The following is a 17473-nucleotide window of genomic DNA, read 5'->3' on the forward strand; positions in this document are numbered from 1 at the left end:
TGTCACTGATGAGTAAACTATTTCTAGGATGATCTCTGAATTTCCCTTCTAGCCCCAGAAGTCTATGATTCTATTAATAATTAAGATGAGCTATTCTCATCCTGCCAGTATTTGCTGCCTAGCTTGTAATAGTTTTTGTAAAACTACTTCCTAAAACTTTATTTGTAACAATTTATGTTATGCTGCTTTTAGGATATCCATCATTTTACTCTTTTTCCCACCACTTCTTTCCTGACTTCAATAAATACACAGATGTCACCTGTGGATTTAACTTAACAAAAAGAATGAGATTCATATGAAAGTCTTCCAGTTTATTCTGCATTCACCCCCATTGTGCCTAGAAATTGCATCCCATGTAATATGCATGGTAAGCAATAGTCCTTAGGCCTTTACCCAGCGGGAATGTTAGGGTTGAATATCAAGGACCACAGAGATGTAAGGAAGTATTAGAGCTTCCTTATTCCTTTTTTTTATTCCCCTTTCTCTATCTTAACACATCTTTCTTTTCTCTACTCCAGGCCCAGAGTGTATCATTTATCGGTTAATAAGTTGTCTGACAAGATAGCCACTTTGTCCCTAATTGTTCGGTTTATTTATGTATTATTGATGAGCCTGGACTTGAACTCTGCTTTCCTCAGAGGCTGTTTGATAAATCTGTTGGCTAATCCTGTCTAAGACACTGAATTACCTGCTCTGGCATAATACACGACGGCATTGCTCTTACTTTGTATTCCTCCAAGGCCTGAGATGTACATTTCCAACGTGCTGTGTTTAACAGTAAGAAATGAAATCAGATCTATAATTCAAATTGCTCTTTGTGTGTGGGGGTGGTGTTGGGAAGAAGGGAAAAAAGGCTCCTTAGTGATGTGCTGATTGTATAAAACCCATGTTCTAATAATTCTAGCTTCTGGCTGTTGTGGTTTTTCACACCCTGAATTGTTTAAAGCTATTTTAAACTGTCTGAACTTTGAATTAGGCTGAACTATTAGTCAGGTAGGTCGAAGTTGTGTTCTCATTTATTTTCCTGCACTTGGAATTGAAATGATGGAAAAAGAGAAGGAAAGTTAAAGAGATTGATTCATGTTAGTGTAAATGAGATAATATTTTTTAAAGGCAAATCAAGAGTGGCCTTAGACCAAAGGGAGTTTCAAGCTGGTGTAGTGGATAGAGTACCAGGACTGAAGTCATTAAGACTCATTTACCTAAATTAAAATCTATCCTCAGACACTTACTAGCTGTGTGACCCAGTGTAAATCACTAAATCTTGTTTATCTCAGTTTCCTCATCTGTAAAATGGGCTAGAGAAGGAAATGACAAACCATTCTATATGTTTGCCAAGAAAACCCCAAATAGTCACCGAGAGTGTGCATATGCAAAGATAATGCTAAATGCTAGTGATCCAAAGCTTCCCCCAAGTCAAACAGTTCTTGCCCTCATAAGGATTGTTCTACTTAGGGGAAACAGCATGTACTCAACTAAGTTTATATATATATATATATATATATATATATATATATATATATATATATATATACATACTTTTCTTGGGGAGAAGGTATTAAAAAATTGGGAGGAGCAAGAAAAAATTCTTGAAGCAAATGGCATTTGAGTTGAACCTTACTGGAAATTAGGTATTCTAAAGGCAGAAGTAAGGAGGTGTTGAATTGTAGATCTGTTGAACAGCCTATGCAAAGGAACAAAAATAGGAATTGGGATGTTGTATATAGCCTGTGTTGGCTGTGTCTATGTGTAAAGAGGTCAGGGCAAGGGGCAAATAGAATAAGATCATGTCGGTCTAAAAAGACAGGTGGAGCAAAGTTGGGAAGGGGTATAAATTCCAAATGAGCTTTTATTCCATGCTAGAGACAAGAAGAAACTGCTGGGCTTCTAGAGCAGGAGAGTGACTTGTTCTGACCTGTGCATTAGGAAAATCAATTTGACAATGGATTGGAGGATGAATTGGAGAGTAGAGAGTCTGGCTATAGGGAAACCAGTTAAGAGGGTACAACAATAGGCCAGAGGTCATTAGGATTTTGACTAGGGCAGCAGCCAGGTGATTGAAGCACAAAGGATAAATGAAAGAGATTTTGTAGAGCTTTAATCCATAAGATTTGGCTCCTGATTTGGTATATATTCAGTAAATGTTGAATTAAATTGGGTTGAATTTAGATCAAAATCTATCATAAAAACATGTCTTATTCATGTTTCAGAGATAACATTTAAATAATAATAAAACCAATTTTCAATATTTAGGCTTTATATAAGGAAATATTTTTATTGTTATTACTATAAGTAGAATGAGATATTTCTGGAGAAAGTGGAGTTTATTCCCTCTGACTAGGTGTCTTTAAGAAATAATTGAATGGCTGCTTTAGTGTGTCATGGAGATAATTTTAGATATGGGACAGATGTAAGTAGCCTTTGAGGTCTAGTCTGAAATTCTAGTTCTGCCTCCCCTAAAGACATGATTTCATCTTCTCAAAAATATAAGAATCCCTAAATTATCTTGGATTTTCCCTCAAAATTATCATAAAATATTCTCCTATTTTTAAAAATTGGGACTTGATGATATGATGAGTATTAAATACATTCTTTAAGGCTTAAAAAAAAAAAGACATAGTCCTTTTGCTTCTCAGACTATATACTCCTTCCTTTAGGTTTTTCTTGAAACTCTTATAAAATTTGATAGGCTTTAGGTTCTGCTCTATATAATCATGGCTATTACATTTCCCTTGTCAATTTCAAATTCTTCTTTAGTATGAGAATTATCCACATTCTGGATTATTTCAAACCAATTTGATACCCCAGATTCATTTCTCTCTTACCCCTTGCACATTACTAAGTTTCTAGCTGTCTTTCTCAACCATTATATCCTCACATACTAATATTAGTCTCATCTAAATGTGACTTGGAAGGAAGACATCCTGTATAAAGTCATATAGGGTATTCCAAAGTCAAATGCTGTATAAATGAATTTTTGATTATTTGCTCTTTTGGATTAAAGCTATCTCAGGTTGCTTTGCTTAGCAAAAATAAGGTCCTCAATATTCAGTTGGATACCAGAGGAAAATAGCAAGGGCATTAGGATACTTGCCATAACCAAAAAGTCCCTTCATTATCTAGTACCAAGTTATGATCCTGGGAATATAGATTTTACATATTCTCCATAGTGAAGGCAGAAAATAGTAGATTCCTATGTAATAAAAATTGATTGAGTTTTATATGTGTTAGATATAACCCATATATGTATATGTATGTATATACATGTGTGTGTGTGTGTAATATCACCTAATATTTATTGGGTGCCCATTATGTGCAAAACAATGTACTACATGCATTGAGAAAAAGACAAAAACTTTCCATGCTTTCACAAAACTCACAATTTAACATGCGTACAACTACAAACAAATAAAGTGTTTAAAAAACACAAACATTTCCCATCAATATTTTGTTTGGGAAAATGCATGCAATTGAGATATGCTGAAAAACATAAACTCAAATGTACTTAACTACTTATAAGATTGCTTGCATTTTAGCTTAAATTATGCTATTTTAATGTAGAATATTTAAAGTGTGCATATGAGATGGTAAATATATCCGTCATATGTATGATTTTATATCCTGAGTTGGCAATGGGAAAGTAGACCTACTTAGGAATCTGTCTTTGCTCCATTGATATGAATAATCCAGCTAAAAAGAAAAATAAATATTTGTTTAATAAGAAAAAATAATTTAAAAAATAATTTATCAGTGTAACATGACATGTTTAGTTTACAATTTGTTTCTACTTTTGAAACTATACTTAACTTATTGTTTCAAATTTCTATTTGCCATAACCTTGAAGGATAATTCACAAGATATATCAAAACTGTGTACATTCAACTCAGCATTACAGGACTGTTCAAGGGGTATTTTCAAGGGAAAAAATCCTAAGCCCTCTTCTTTCAATATTAATATTCATTTTCTTAATGGCTAAAGTAATAGTATACTGGGGATTTTTATAGAAAGCTTATTAAATGAAAGAACAGATAGATTAATAATATAATATTTTATACAGAAAGGTAAAATAATACCATATGGATCACTGGAGATTACATAATTTCTTGGATGTCCATATAATAAAGCACTTTAACTGATTAATAGAATAGCTAAAGTATCTGGCTAGGTTATGTGATTGCTGAACTAAACCAGAAATTATGATACAGTAGAGTAAAATACAAAGAGATATTGTGATTCTGTGGAGAAAATTAATGCTGAAAATGAATAAGAACCACTTTACTTAATAAAAATGTTATGATAAGAGTAGTTTTATCATAGTACTGTAATTTTAAGCATACAATCTTATTGCTTTATTTTAATACCATATCAGAGCTTCAATAATTTATATGCAGTGAAAGGCTTAGCACACTGCTCTTGGGAGGTGTGTATGTCTGTGTGGATATCTGTGTGTTTGCATATATACCATAGTCTGTTATATGAATTCAGTCAATAAGTGTTCCAGTCAATTTATGATGTTGAATTGTACTTCTTGTTCTTCAGTCATTTTGGTCATGTCTGACTTTTTCTTTGTGACCCCATGGGGATTTTCTTAACCAGAAAAAAAAATCCTAAAGTGGTTTGCCATTTCCTTTTCCAGCGTATTAGGCAGACAGAGATTAATTAATTTGCCCAGGATCACACAGTGAGTGTCTAAGGCCAAATTTGAACTCATATCTTCCCAATTCGGGTTCCTGCTCTATCCATTGAGCAACTTAGCTACCTCCATGAAATGTACACTTTATGGGCTATTGATGACACTCTTTTAATATTCTGTCCTTCTGGTTTCTTCCTATATGTCACCATAATTTTGTGTTTCTTCACCCTTTTGATAGTCATTGAATAATTAGCTAATATAAACTGACTTTAATTGATTAGCCTGTTAAAAGCATAAATGAAAGACAAATTTGCTTAAAAAAAAAAGAAATATCCCAGAGTCGTGTTAACATCTTGGTAGTCCAATACATTTGAAATTATCTGTTCTTCTGAACTCCTTCAATACTAGGAGATATTGAAATCTGATGATCTATGTGGAAAGGGAATATAATGTAAAGAAAGTCACCTTGCACCTGGAGTCATAAAGCTCTAAATTCATCTCTTCTTTTTTGACATCAATTGCATGACCTTGAACAAGTCATCCTATCATCCTCCTGAGTCTCAGTTTCTCCTGATGTAAAATGAGAATAAAATGTATTTATTGCAAACCTTTACACGTTGTCATGAGCATCTCTAAGATAAGAACCTTTCCTCTAGATAGACAAATCAGCTGTGTGACCCTAGGCAATCTCTTAGAGGTTGTTTCCTCACATGTAAAGTTGTGATAATGATACTTTTAAGGCATAACTCACAGGCTTATTGTGAGGAACAATGAAATAATGCGTGTGAAGTGCTTTTTGAACCATAATGTGCTATAGAAATTTTGACTATTATAATATCATCTGTTTTGTCAGAATCCATTTTAAACACATATTAACAAGGTCTCTTGAAGTCAATGAAGTATTATTGAGTCTGATTATTCCCATTCTTTTTGCTCCTATTAATGCCCTTGATTGAGGAAGGGAGGATTGGATAAATTCTCCACAGGAGGCAAGCACTTCATCCCCCAACACATTAGTATTATCAGGTCTTTATGAAATAGTCCTCCTTCACTCACAAATAATCATAGAACACTGCTAAATGGGAAAAGATGAGCTTGGAACTAGTCAAGATGCTGCCACTGTATGGTTTTTTAGAAAATGTTTTTCCATATCCCCGAACTTCCTAAAATTTAAGCAGTACCAAGCTAAATGTAAAAAAAAAAAAAATTTATAAGGAATAAAGGTAGGCAATTATCTCTTCCAATCAAGATTGGTTTTTCTGTTTTGAAAATAAACCAGAAGTCCAAATAAGTGATTTGACCTGAGTGATCAAGTGAATTGATGAAATAAGGAGGTAAGACTAGAACTCAAAGTTTAGAAGGTCAAGATTTCTTTTCATGTTTCTCATAAATTGTCACTTTTACCACATGATATGTCTTTGCAAATCTTAAGGTGCTATATAAGTGTCTGATGTTATTAGCATTTGCAGTTAGCATTTATATAGTGCTTCAGATTTACAAAGCACTTTACTAATATCTCATTTGATCTTCTAAATCTGGAACAAAATTGCTATTATTATCTTCATTTTATAGATGAAGAAACTGAGTTGAGTGACATGCTTGGGATCAAATAGTAAGTTTTACAGGTTCTTTTTATTCAGATCTTCCTGACTTCAGGTTCAGAACTTTACTTATATGTTTTGATAAGTTAATACAGGTGGATAAGATCTTTCACCTTAGCATTTTATGTAGTGCTGTCAGAGTTAACAATATTATCAAGAAAAGATCTCCGGACTTCAAGTCAGAAGTCTTGAGTTTACCCCTTATTAGTTATATGACCACCTCACTAGACCCAAGATTTCTCATTTGCAAAGGAGAGCAATTTTTCCTACTACCTATCTCAGAGTGTTGTCATGAAGATGAAATGAAATTATGTTTCTGAAATTGTTTTACAAACTATTGCATTCTGCATAAATGTAAGCCATTAAAACCCCCGTACATACATAAAACCCTCAGCTCTAACACTTTTGAAAATTATTCTATATCATAGGTATAGAACTAGAAGAAACATTGAAGGTATCGAATCTAACCATTTCATTTATAGATGAGGAAACTGAGGTCAAAGAAAGTTAAACATTATATTACTTTACACTCTTAGATTTGATCTTCACAAAAATTTAGTGAGAGAAGTACAATATGTATTATTTTCTCCATTTTACAGATGAGGAAACTAAGTTGAAAAAAAGTTTGCTTTGTCCACACAGTCACCCAGATAGCAAGAGTTTGAGATGGGATTTTACAAACAATTCTTTCTTATTCCAGGTCCAAAACTATGCATAATGCTTACCCTGGTCTCTCCATTTAATTGACAGTCCTAGACTGTGTTAGGCTAGCATGATGCAGATAAATGCTATTCTAGTCTTGATAGTGGCTTTGTAGCCTATACAAAGCAGTTGTAAGAAGAAACTCATATTATTTTCTTTTGTATGTTCAGAAAAACCATGAATTCAGAGCTAACGTGGAATACCCAGGCATATGTATTCTATATTCAACTTGAGATGCTTAAAACATGAATATTGGCTGATGTGATTTTTCTTCTGAAAGCAGATGGAAGTTTGAGGGTGTATTCTATTTGATCTTATTCTACCAATAAAGAATATGTTTAAGCATTGTTCATGCTACAACTATGAGAAACTATTACAAGTTAATTTTAATGTGCCATAGTAGGTAGTTAAAGCCCTTTGGAAGTTTGCCATGATAGTTTCTGGGCACAGTTTTATGCAAAAGAACAACAGATATTTCCATGCTAGGGCATATTCGTGGGGTGTAAAACAAAGAAACCCAATCATTTCTCTCCAGGCTACATAAGTAAGGCTATGGATAGAATATTGCATTCCATCTGAGGTAATGCACCATGCTATGAAAAGGACATTGACAAATGGGAAAGGAGCTGGCAGAGGACAAAAAGGGATGAAATGTTTGGTCAAATGACCAAAGGGAAATGGCTAGAATCATTATAAATATTAAAATTGCAAAAAGAAAAACAAGGAGCAAAACTCTAAAGACTTGTGGGATTTCTGTAATTTGGAGGAAGAGGGATAATTAGTCAAAAAGATACAAACTAAGATTAGAGAAATCATTGTAATCATTACAAAATTGTAAACGAGGCAGCAGACAAAGTGATAGGAGATTGTGGGCTCAAAGATATTGGAGGCTAGGCAAAAAAACCTACAATTACAATGTTAGAAGAATTTTGAGAATGCTACATCTGTATTATAGAAAAATGGATTGAATGACCTTTGATATTTCTTTCAACTGAAATAAAGGGTAGCGCACTAGTGGATAAATGTCTAGTTGAAGTAAATGATTTTTAGGCATTTTTCTGATATTTAGTTAGTTAAAATGTTAGTAGACTTTCAGTTGTAAGACCTGTGAAACCTTATCCAATCTGAAAGGGAAAAACAAATGTATTGAAAAGAAAATGGTGCATGTCTGAATGGTATACATTGTAAAGTAGTATTTTTAACTGATCTTGGTTTTTGAAAAGTTACCAAAATACCACTCCTTTTGTTTTCTTTAAATGTTTGTCCTATCAAAGGTCTCTATAAGCAAGATACTTTAATGACAATAAAATTGATTCCATAGTGTTCTATACTATTATGACTAGTTAAAACTATATTGAGCTGAGTAAGTAATAAGTTAAATGGTAATTATTCTATACCTTAATTTCAAAATTTAAAATTATTCCTTTTAAATCTTAAAGTTATGTAGTATATTCTTTCACTACTTAACAAATATTTTTTCTTTACATTATATTCCATTTTATTCCAGTTAAGTTAGCCAATTTATAAATATGTTCTTTTTAAAATTTTTCTTACTTGAGCCATTGCAATGCCGTAATTTTAAATTTTATTTCTTTGTTCATTTTTCCTTTAATCTGTTATCTTTATGATTTTAAGATTCTCACAATTGAACACACTGTTCTAGACTGTCTACACAAATTTTTGCAGAAAGGGGCTTTTACATTTTCCTCCTATATGACAGATGTTGAAAAGTTTTGAAGGTGCCAAGGAATTGTACTAGCAGTGAAACAATCTACACACCCAAGTGAAGGAATTAATCTCAGATGTTTCATGCCCCATCTTTATAAGATTTAGGAACTGTGGTAAATGAAGTGAAAGTTAATAAAGTGTGGAAATTTCTGAACATGGGTCAGGAGTATCAGAAAATATGAGTATACTTGGCAAATTATTCTTTTAATTTATAGATTCAGAAACATTTTACTGAAATATGACAAAGAGAAGCCAGACATTAAATCCAATCTCCTTTCCCCTGGTGCTCATCTAAATTTCAGTTGAAAGCTTGAGTTTTTTAGCTATATGCCCTTATATATAGCAGAAGTGACAATTATTTTGCATATATAGAATTTTCTAAATTTGGAATCCCTTATGGAATAATAGATCATGACCCAATTTTATTTAATATAAATTTTCCCCTTGGCTGTCTTTTGGTAGTTTAGTCAGCCAATAGAATTTTCTCATGGGGGTTTTGATTAGTTTTCATTCATTTCCATTATATACACAAGAACAGGTTTGGAATTGTGTCTTAAGGTTTTGCCTTCTCATTCATCAAAAAGCATTTACTAAATACTAACTACATGTCAAGCTGAAGGCTAAGCATTGGTGATAGAAAGACAGAAATTAAATATTTAGATGGTGGCACTGCCTACCAGGATACATTGAGGCTAGATAGTGAAGGACTTTCACAGTTAAATAGAGAATCTAATATTTGATCCCATTGGTAACAAGGAGTCATTGGAGTTTAATAAATAGGGTTGAATCTTCACTTTAGGAGAACCATATTTGCAACCAATTGTAGGCTACATTGAAGAGGAAAAGGTTTAAAACAGAGAAATTAATCATGAGACTATTGCAGTCATGAAGGAAAAGGAGTAATTCATGTATTTCCATGAATAGAGAGAAGGGAACAGGTGTGAGAGATGTTATGGAAATAGAAAAGACAAGGGAGAGGGAAGATTCATGGGTAATACCAAAGTTATGCATCTGGATAGCTTGGAAGAATGTTGCTACTCTCCACAAAATTAAAGAAATTCAGAAACATCATTCATTGAATGGTGAGGACTAGTTTTTAATATGATGCCAAGGCAAAGTTACATTTGTCAGCATTTCCAATTTCTTTTTCATTAGAACTAACTCTTCATCACTTACATAGTTATTGCCCTTTATGTCTTCCACTTACTTGTGATGAAAATTTTCTCTTCTCCTTTACACTTCTGAATCATTTAAAAAAGAATAAGTCACACTTTAGGACAAAATTGTAAAGATAAAAGAAATACATAGCTTTGCTATGAAATAATGAGACTGTTTTACGGATCATATCAGAACATTGCCCTTCAAAATAGTTTCCACAGGAGGTGAAGCATTTATTCCAGTAAGGACACTAGTGCTCAAAGCATTCTTGCAAATTTTTTTTGGCATTGTTTTCAAAGATTATGTGTGGGGCAGCAAAAGAAAAACAGTCACATTATTTTATAGTCATATCTTATTTCTGGACCCCAAGTGTAGTTACCTATTTTGGTCATTTACTTGATTCTTTAAATGCAGTTTGAAAGGATTCTTCACTTTTTAAAAAGATCAAATCCATCTTCAGATAATGAATATAAGTCACTATTCTCATATGAGAAAGTTTAGAATTGGGACCAAAATTAGGTCTCTATTTTATAGGCCTTCGTAGCAACATCTTTTTAACTTGTGGAATGGTAAGCTTATCAAACAAATTTATGTTTTCACTCCTACTTCTTCATACAGTTCAGAATGGTAGAATAGTGTTTGGTCTCAATTTTAAATGAACAGGAGACCAGCTGAGAGGGTTACTATTTTCTAGTTCAGCTACAGAGGCTCACTGGCTTTAACACAATCACACAAAGAGCCTTGTGGTACTCCCACTTTCTTCTATTTGGATATTGATACACTCTTCTGTCTGTTCTCTCTTTCCTCAGTCAGAGCTGCTTTTAATGACCTGCTGTGCTCCGTATTACCATTTCATTCAACCAGTGCATGACATGGAGGCTAACAGATTCAAGGCTCTATCTGGCATCAACACATGCAGCCTTGAATCTGAATGCTAAATAAACATACATCCTCTCATTGATACTCCATCACATCCCACTCCCTACATAGATATAATAAGTTGCATAGCAAGCCATGATGTTAGTTTAGTAGTATCTGATTCTTTTTTTTTTTTGATATGTATGTAGTACAAGATATTTCTGTACTCTGATAACAAGTGACTTTCACTGTCACTATTTTTTTAGTAAGACAATTCTTTGAAAACTTCAGTGCTGTTAGAAAGATGCACATTGTGGTATATACCTATTTCCCAGGGTTGGTGTAAGGGTAAAACAAAATATTTGAAAAGTGTATTGCAAACTATAAGGCACTTTATAAATGTTTATTGTCATCATTATTATTGTTATTATTATTATTGAAAATTCTATTTAGGATGCTGTGTCTTAAAGTCCTTGGAGAGGAATTATGATAATCAAGCTAGGTGGTTTAGTGGATAAAGTAGTAAATCTAAAGTCAGAAAAACTTGATTTTAAATCCATCCTTACATACTTACTAGTTATTGTGACCATGGACTACTTAACCTCTCTGCCCCAATTCCCTCAACTGAGAAATGAGGAAGATAACTGCATTTACTTCCCAGAGTGTTGTGAGGATCAAAATGGATGATATTTAAAAAGCACTTAGCATAGTACTTCATCCATAGGGGGTGTTTGTTTCCTTCTTCCTTTCTTTTCCAGAAAAGAGTGCATAGATTAGAATAGACTAAGGGAAAGAGCACTGAATTAGAATCAAAAAAGCTGGATTTTCTTGCCTAGTCATGTAACTTTAGGCAAGCTGCTTTCCCTCTCAGTGGGTTCAATCCTTCTATGTAAGTAAAATCTGAAAATGTGTTGTTTGAACCAGTAATCTGTAAAGTTCCTTCTAACTCCAAAATTTTAGGATTTTTATCTCTGCTGAAAACTGGCTAAAATTATATGATGCTAAAACATTCAGAAAGTGCTGGTCCAGGGAGTGATATGCTGAAACTTACAGTTACCAAACTAAGCATAGTGAGCTACCACTGTCTTCATGGAAGCGGGAACATATCCCCTGTGAAGCCAAGAGCCATCAGACTTTTGCCACTTTTCTCTCTGTGCTTACACCTTGGCAATCATATAACCATCTACTTTTCTGTGGTAGAGAAGAGAATTTTGTTTGTTCTTACATATTTTTGAGTGGTCATAAGCACTTTTGTAATAAAACCAATTTATATGGCAGCGGGATTGATTGTTAGTTTCACTCATAGAGCACTGACTCTATAATTTCTACCCAGGCAATTAATATGCCTCATAATAAATAATAACACAGTTATTATCTCTGGGGAAATCTAGAGCCAAACTTTGAATACCTAGTAATTTTTATGTATTGTTTTCTTTTAGATCCCTTGGCTTTCCTAGCATATAGGTCTGTATCAGTCATCTACTAATCCATCAAATAAACAAGCCAGCACTCTTTTATTAAGCACCTATTTCTGCCATGAATAGCACTAAACACTGGAGATACAAAGTAAGACAAAAAACTTTCAAAGGGGTCACAATTTAACAATCAGTGCCCTTGCTGTAATTGGCTCGCAATAGAATGTGAGTTCATTAGGGACACAGTTTCTTTCTCCCTCCCTCCCTCTCTCTCTCTTTCCCTTCCTCCCTCCCTTCCTCCCTCCATTCCTTCCTCCCTTGCTCCCTTCCTCCCTCCTTTCTTTCCTTCCTCTCTCCCTTCCTCCTTTCCTCTCTTCCTTCCCTCCCTCCCTCTCTTCCTCTCTTCCATCCTTCCTTAAGATAAAAGTAGTTGAGTGATCCTGAGCAAACAATGGAAACTTTAAAACTCAGTTTCCTTATCTGTAAAATGGGGGTAATAGCACCTACTTCACATGGTTATTTTGAGGACTAAATGAGATTTTAAGTGCTCCATCAATCTTAAAAAGCTATGGAAATGTTAGCAGTGATCTGCTATTAAAATAATCTTGTGGCCACATTCCAGAAACTATTTTACCCCTTCCTCAAGCCAAAAACAAATTCTCTCATTTCATTCATACAGCTAATATTCAGTAAGTGCCTAGCTTGTATTTTGCATTATTAGATAGACATTGCAAAAAATACCAAGATAAAGAAAACATGACCTTCAACATCAAGGAATTTAGCATTGATTTGGAAGAGAGGAGACATATATGTACATAATTTCAATACAGATTAGAATATAAGTACATTAAAAGTATAGAATGTTATAAAAGCAAACATTGCTTCCAGCTGACAAACTATGGTACTTGACCAAATCCACAACCTTTAGAAATATACTTCATAAGTAACGATTCATTAGCTATTAATCATTTTTAAAATAATTAACAAGAAAAAATTATCATGGGAAGTATGTTCCCAAAAGAAAACTTGTTTTTTTTTTAGTTAGAACAAAAATCAGTGCTATTTTTATTCCCTCAAGAAATTGCTAGGAAAAAAGAAAATTCATATGCATTCTGGCAAAGAAAATGCCTGCTAAAGAGAAAATGCCTGTTTATATTCTGGCCCATCATCAATGCAAAGTAGGTGGGCTATGTATGGCCATAGTCAAATTGTTTAATACTGATATTTTGAGATCCTTAATTTTTTCCCTACATGTTAAAATTTTACCCAAATGAATCATATTTTAAAGAGAAATAATTGTTTAAATACTCTAGGGGACTACTGAATTGGGAGTCACATAGAACCTAAACTTAAATCCTACTTCTGCCAACTCTGTCACCAATGGGCAAGAAACAAACTTCTGAGCCTTAGTTTTCCATTTTAAAAATAAGAGAGTTGGATTGGATTACCTTAGGTCTTTTCTAGCACTAAATCCATAATCTTATTATAGCCTTATAGTCTTTCAGAAAGAGCATTTTAGAGAAGTTGCAATTTCTTTGAGTATATTATAGTAGAATCTATCTCTTGATTTTTGATTGTTTAAATTTAAATTCAATTTAATTCAGTGGATATTTATTAATTATTAATGACCCACTACATGAAATGATATTCAGCCAGTCCTATTGCTTAATTGGCTTGTTTTATGACACTTTGAAATGAGTTCTAAATTTTTTTTCCTCAAATAATGGGTTTTATCTTATCCCATTATTTACTTAATATTTTGTTTGACAGCTATGGTTTGTTTGCAAGTGTTCTTAATGTGCAGATCCTATAGAAATAGTTCAAATGTTGCTGATTCTTGTGATTATAACAGATAAAATTGAAGAGAAGTGGTTTAGTGAATTCCACATGATCTTGCCATTGAGAAAAATTTTCAAATTGTGTCATAATTCCATATTCAGGTCAAAACATAATCTTAAACATTGATGCTTTTTATAAGATCACTTTTATTATAAAGTGTTAATTACCTAGCAAAACCAAATTGAGAAATAATACTTAAAATGAAAAGTACTTGGTACAAGCATTATTACATCCTGTGATATACATTTTGGAGCATGATGAGGTAGAGTTAGTTAATTATTCAATTTTGGAGAAAAAAGCAGAAACAAATACACAACTTTGGGGGAAATATTAAGTAAATGTTTGCCATTCCATTATGGTCTACAAAATATACTAGATAGTCAGGATTTGGGAGAGAAGCAGGGAAAGTGATATCAATTACCCTCTGTATTAAAGCAAAAGACTTTAGTTGGTGTAAATGAGAATATCTTATTATCTTTTCACACATATTTCAATAAAATATTAAGTATGTCTTTTGACTTTTTGGTACCTTAGACTAGTTGTGTCTACTAATCATATATAAGTGTGGAGTCACTAAACCATACATAAGTATCCTTGAAGACAACATATTGACTTAGAAAATCACATATTAACATTATGTATGCTTCAGTCTATTTTTATTTATTTTCTGAAATATTTCCCAATTATGGTTTTTTAACCTGGTTCAGATAGCATTCAGGAGAGTTGTGGGCCGCATGCTGGTTTTAGACATATTATATATCAATGGAATAATTTAAATGAATATTTGTTGAACCTTTATAAAAGTGCTATTTCTGAATGGTATTACCAACCATTTCTTTCATAATTAATTGTATTTATGTTTAGGATCATATGTGAATCACAAATTATGAATTTTTTTAATTGAATGAGACACAGTAATGTTAATATCATAGACATCTTGAGTTTTGTAGACTAGAAGAGAATCCAATCACTTAGGAACAAAATATGAAGTATTATGATTCTAAAGCATTTTTTCTATTAGAATGGTGGTTGTGAGAATTACAGAGCTTAAATGAGAATCAGTCTAGTATTTTCATTTTTTGTTGTTTTTGTTTGTTTGCTTGTTTTTTTTTTCCCTCATGTTTTTTTTTTTCTTTTACCTTCTTGTGAAGCATGACAAATATGGAAATATATTTAGAAGAATTGCACATGTTTAACCTATATTGGATTGCTTGCTGTCTATGAAAGGGGGTGAGGAGAAGGATGGGAGAAAAAATTGAAACACAAGGGTTTGCAAAGATGAATATTGAAATATCTTATGTGTTTGAAAAAATAAAATGCTATTAGAATAGTTTTTGTGTGTTTATGTATCTGTAATATATGAATTTATTATAATGACTATTTCTTTGTATCACTGTAACACAGCAAAAAAATAGTACTTTTATATTTGAACTTAATATATATTTCATTATGATGCCCCATTGTATTTGTCAATCTATATAATAGATACCATCCCTCAAAAAACAAAACATCCATACAAAGTACGTTCCTTGAAAACTGTTTCAGTTATTAACAGAAAGAAAAAGAATGTCCTTTAATCAGTCTATAAGCCTTTGTTAAGTGCCTGCTATGTGTCAGATACTCTTCCAGGCACTGGGCTTATAAAGTATAAAATAAAACAGATCCTGTCCTAAAGGAGTTTGCATTTAAGTCTGATAGCATAGTGTTTATATTAACCATTGTAACTGACCAGAACTGTGTTGCTTCTTAATTTCACATCACTTCATACAACTCTTAGAATTTTTCTATTTTTTTATCTCAGTCTTTCCTTGTGGACAATTAATATGCCATTTGGTCAGTAACATTTTAATTTGTCCAATCATTCCTTAATCATTGGGCACATTTTGCTTTCCAGATTTTGGTAACTCAGATTACAGCTGAGTAATTTTGGAAGGATAGATTTAACAACTAAGATGGCATATTCTAAACTTTATATATTAACCAGTTGCATTTTTCTCCACAATTATTTGCCACTTATTCTATCCAATAAATAAATATATGTGTGTGTATACACACAATACACACTTATATGCATGTATATATATATATACATATATATAATATGGATTTATATATCCATATATTACAGTATTTTTTCCATAAAATTTTCACTTGAGTCTTCTGCTGAGACCACTTTTAATTTGTTTTGAAAACTCTGCACTTGTTCATTTCTCAGATCTAAAGTTAGAATCCATTGAGCTGTGCTTCAGTACATTTTCCATTTTCATCTCCTCTTGTCAGAAAGTGTGCCATTCATTTAATCCTTCATTACGACCAAACAGCAATATGTAGACAGGGTGAACAAAATGAGCCATTTTGTTTTAAAACAGATTGCAGATGAAAGGAAACCATTCATTTCGGGCTTACTTGCTGTAATTACTAGACCACTAATTACTCCCAATCACTGACATCCAGGGTCAATGAGGATGACAACAGGAACATCAAAGACAAGATGGGCTCAGCGAATGACAGGTTTCCCATATTCCAGGCTGCAGTATATTTTTATGGTTACTGTTTTCCAGTCGATGTAGAAAAACATTCAAGATTGCTGAATGTTTACTATTATTTCATTCGCAGTTTGACGGTGAGAACATGTATATGAGTATGACAGAGCCGAGCCAGGACTATGTGCCAGCAAGCCAGGTGGGTTAATTAATCTTCTCTGTCTTGTTTCAAATTGTAATTAAACAAATTCAAAGAGTTGCATTGCAAATGAGTGGCACTATCAGTAACTGCTGCAATCAGGAATAATCATAATTTATAAACAAAGCATTTAAGCCTTGTTTCCAGTTAATGAGATAGAGCTGATAAAACACCGGAGTTGGCGTTTGTTGAAAGATGCTACCTTGCTTCCTCTCCAGAATGCAAGCAGCTGTTTTGCCAGCATGATCTTTCCTAAACAGTTGTTTTACCTTTAGGAAATAAAGTCTTTACAGGTGCAGGTTATTTGTGCTCCTGACTACAGACAAGTTAATCATTATAAGCTGCACATGTCACAAATAGCTTTAATTATCTGCTGTTAGGCCAGTTTTAACCAAGTGTTGCATTTAGAGCAGAAATCATATGGCTGGAGAAGGTTTGCCAAGAGTGAAACCATCAGCAGTACTATAATGATTCTCTCAAAATCTACTGTGAGGTTTTCACATCCAGGCCAAAAATATATAATATGATGAGGCCCTTCAAAGGTATGGTTGAATCCATTTTGCTGGAAAGAGTTGGCAAAGCATTTAGTCAAGAGAAACAACAATGATAAAAGTACAATGGAAACAAAAACATTATATTTGTAAAAGAAATGCTTTAATTGTGGAAATATGTATAGAAGAATTGCATATGTTTAACATATATTGTATTACTTGTCATGGATGGGGAGGGGTTAGGGAGGGTTAAAAAAATTGGAACACAAGGTTTTGCAAGGGTAAATGTGAAAATTATCAATGTATATGTTTTGAAAATAAGCACCTTTAATCAAGGTGGGGAAAAAGAAAAGAAATGCTTGGTAA

General features: G+C 33.0%; 1 protein-coding gene across 3 annotated transcripts in view; it reads left to right on the top strand.

Moving 5' to 3' along the window:
• TOX (thymocyte selection associated high mobility group box) overlaps positions 1–17473 on the top strand; it is a 352655-nt gene that overhangs the window by 152788 nt on the left and 182394 nt on the right. For 2 of the 3 annotated variants that reach the window (XM_051970152.1, XM_051970154.1), the window contains exon 2: positions 16551–16616. The exons of the other annotated variant lie outside the window; for it this stretch is intronic. In XM_051970152.1, coding sequence (XP_051826112.1) covers positions 16551–16616 — 66 coding nt within the window. The remainder of the gene's footprint in view (positions 1–16550; positions 16617–17473) is intronic. 3 annotated transcript variants of the gene reach the window in all.

This window comes from Antechinus flavipes, chromosome 1 (assembly GCF_016432865.1).
Source record: "Antechinus flavipes isolate AdamAnt ecotype Samford, QLD, Australia chromosome 1, AdamAnt_v2, whole genome shotgun sequence".
In the NCBI taxonomy this organism is placed as follows: Eukaryota; Metazoa; Chordata; class Mammalia; order Dasyuromorphia; family Dasyuridae; genus Antechinus; species Antechinus flavipes.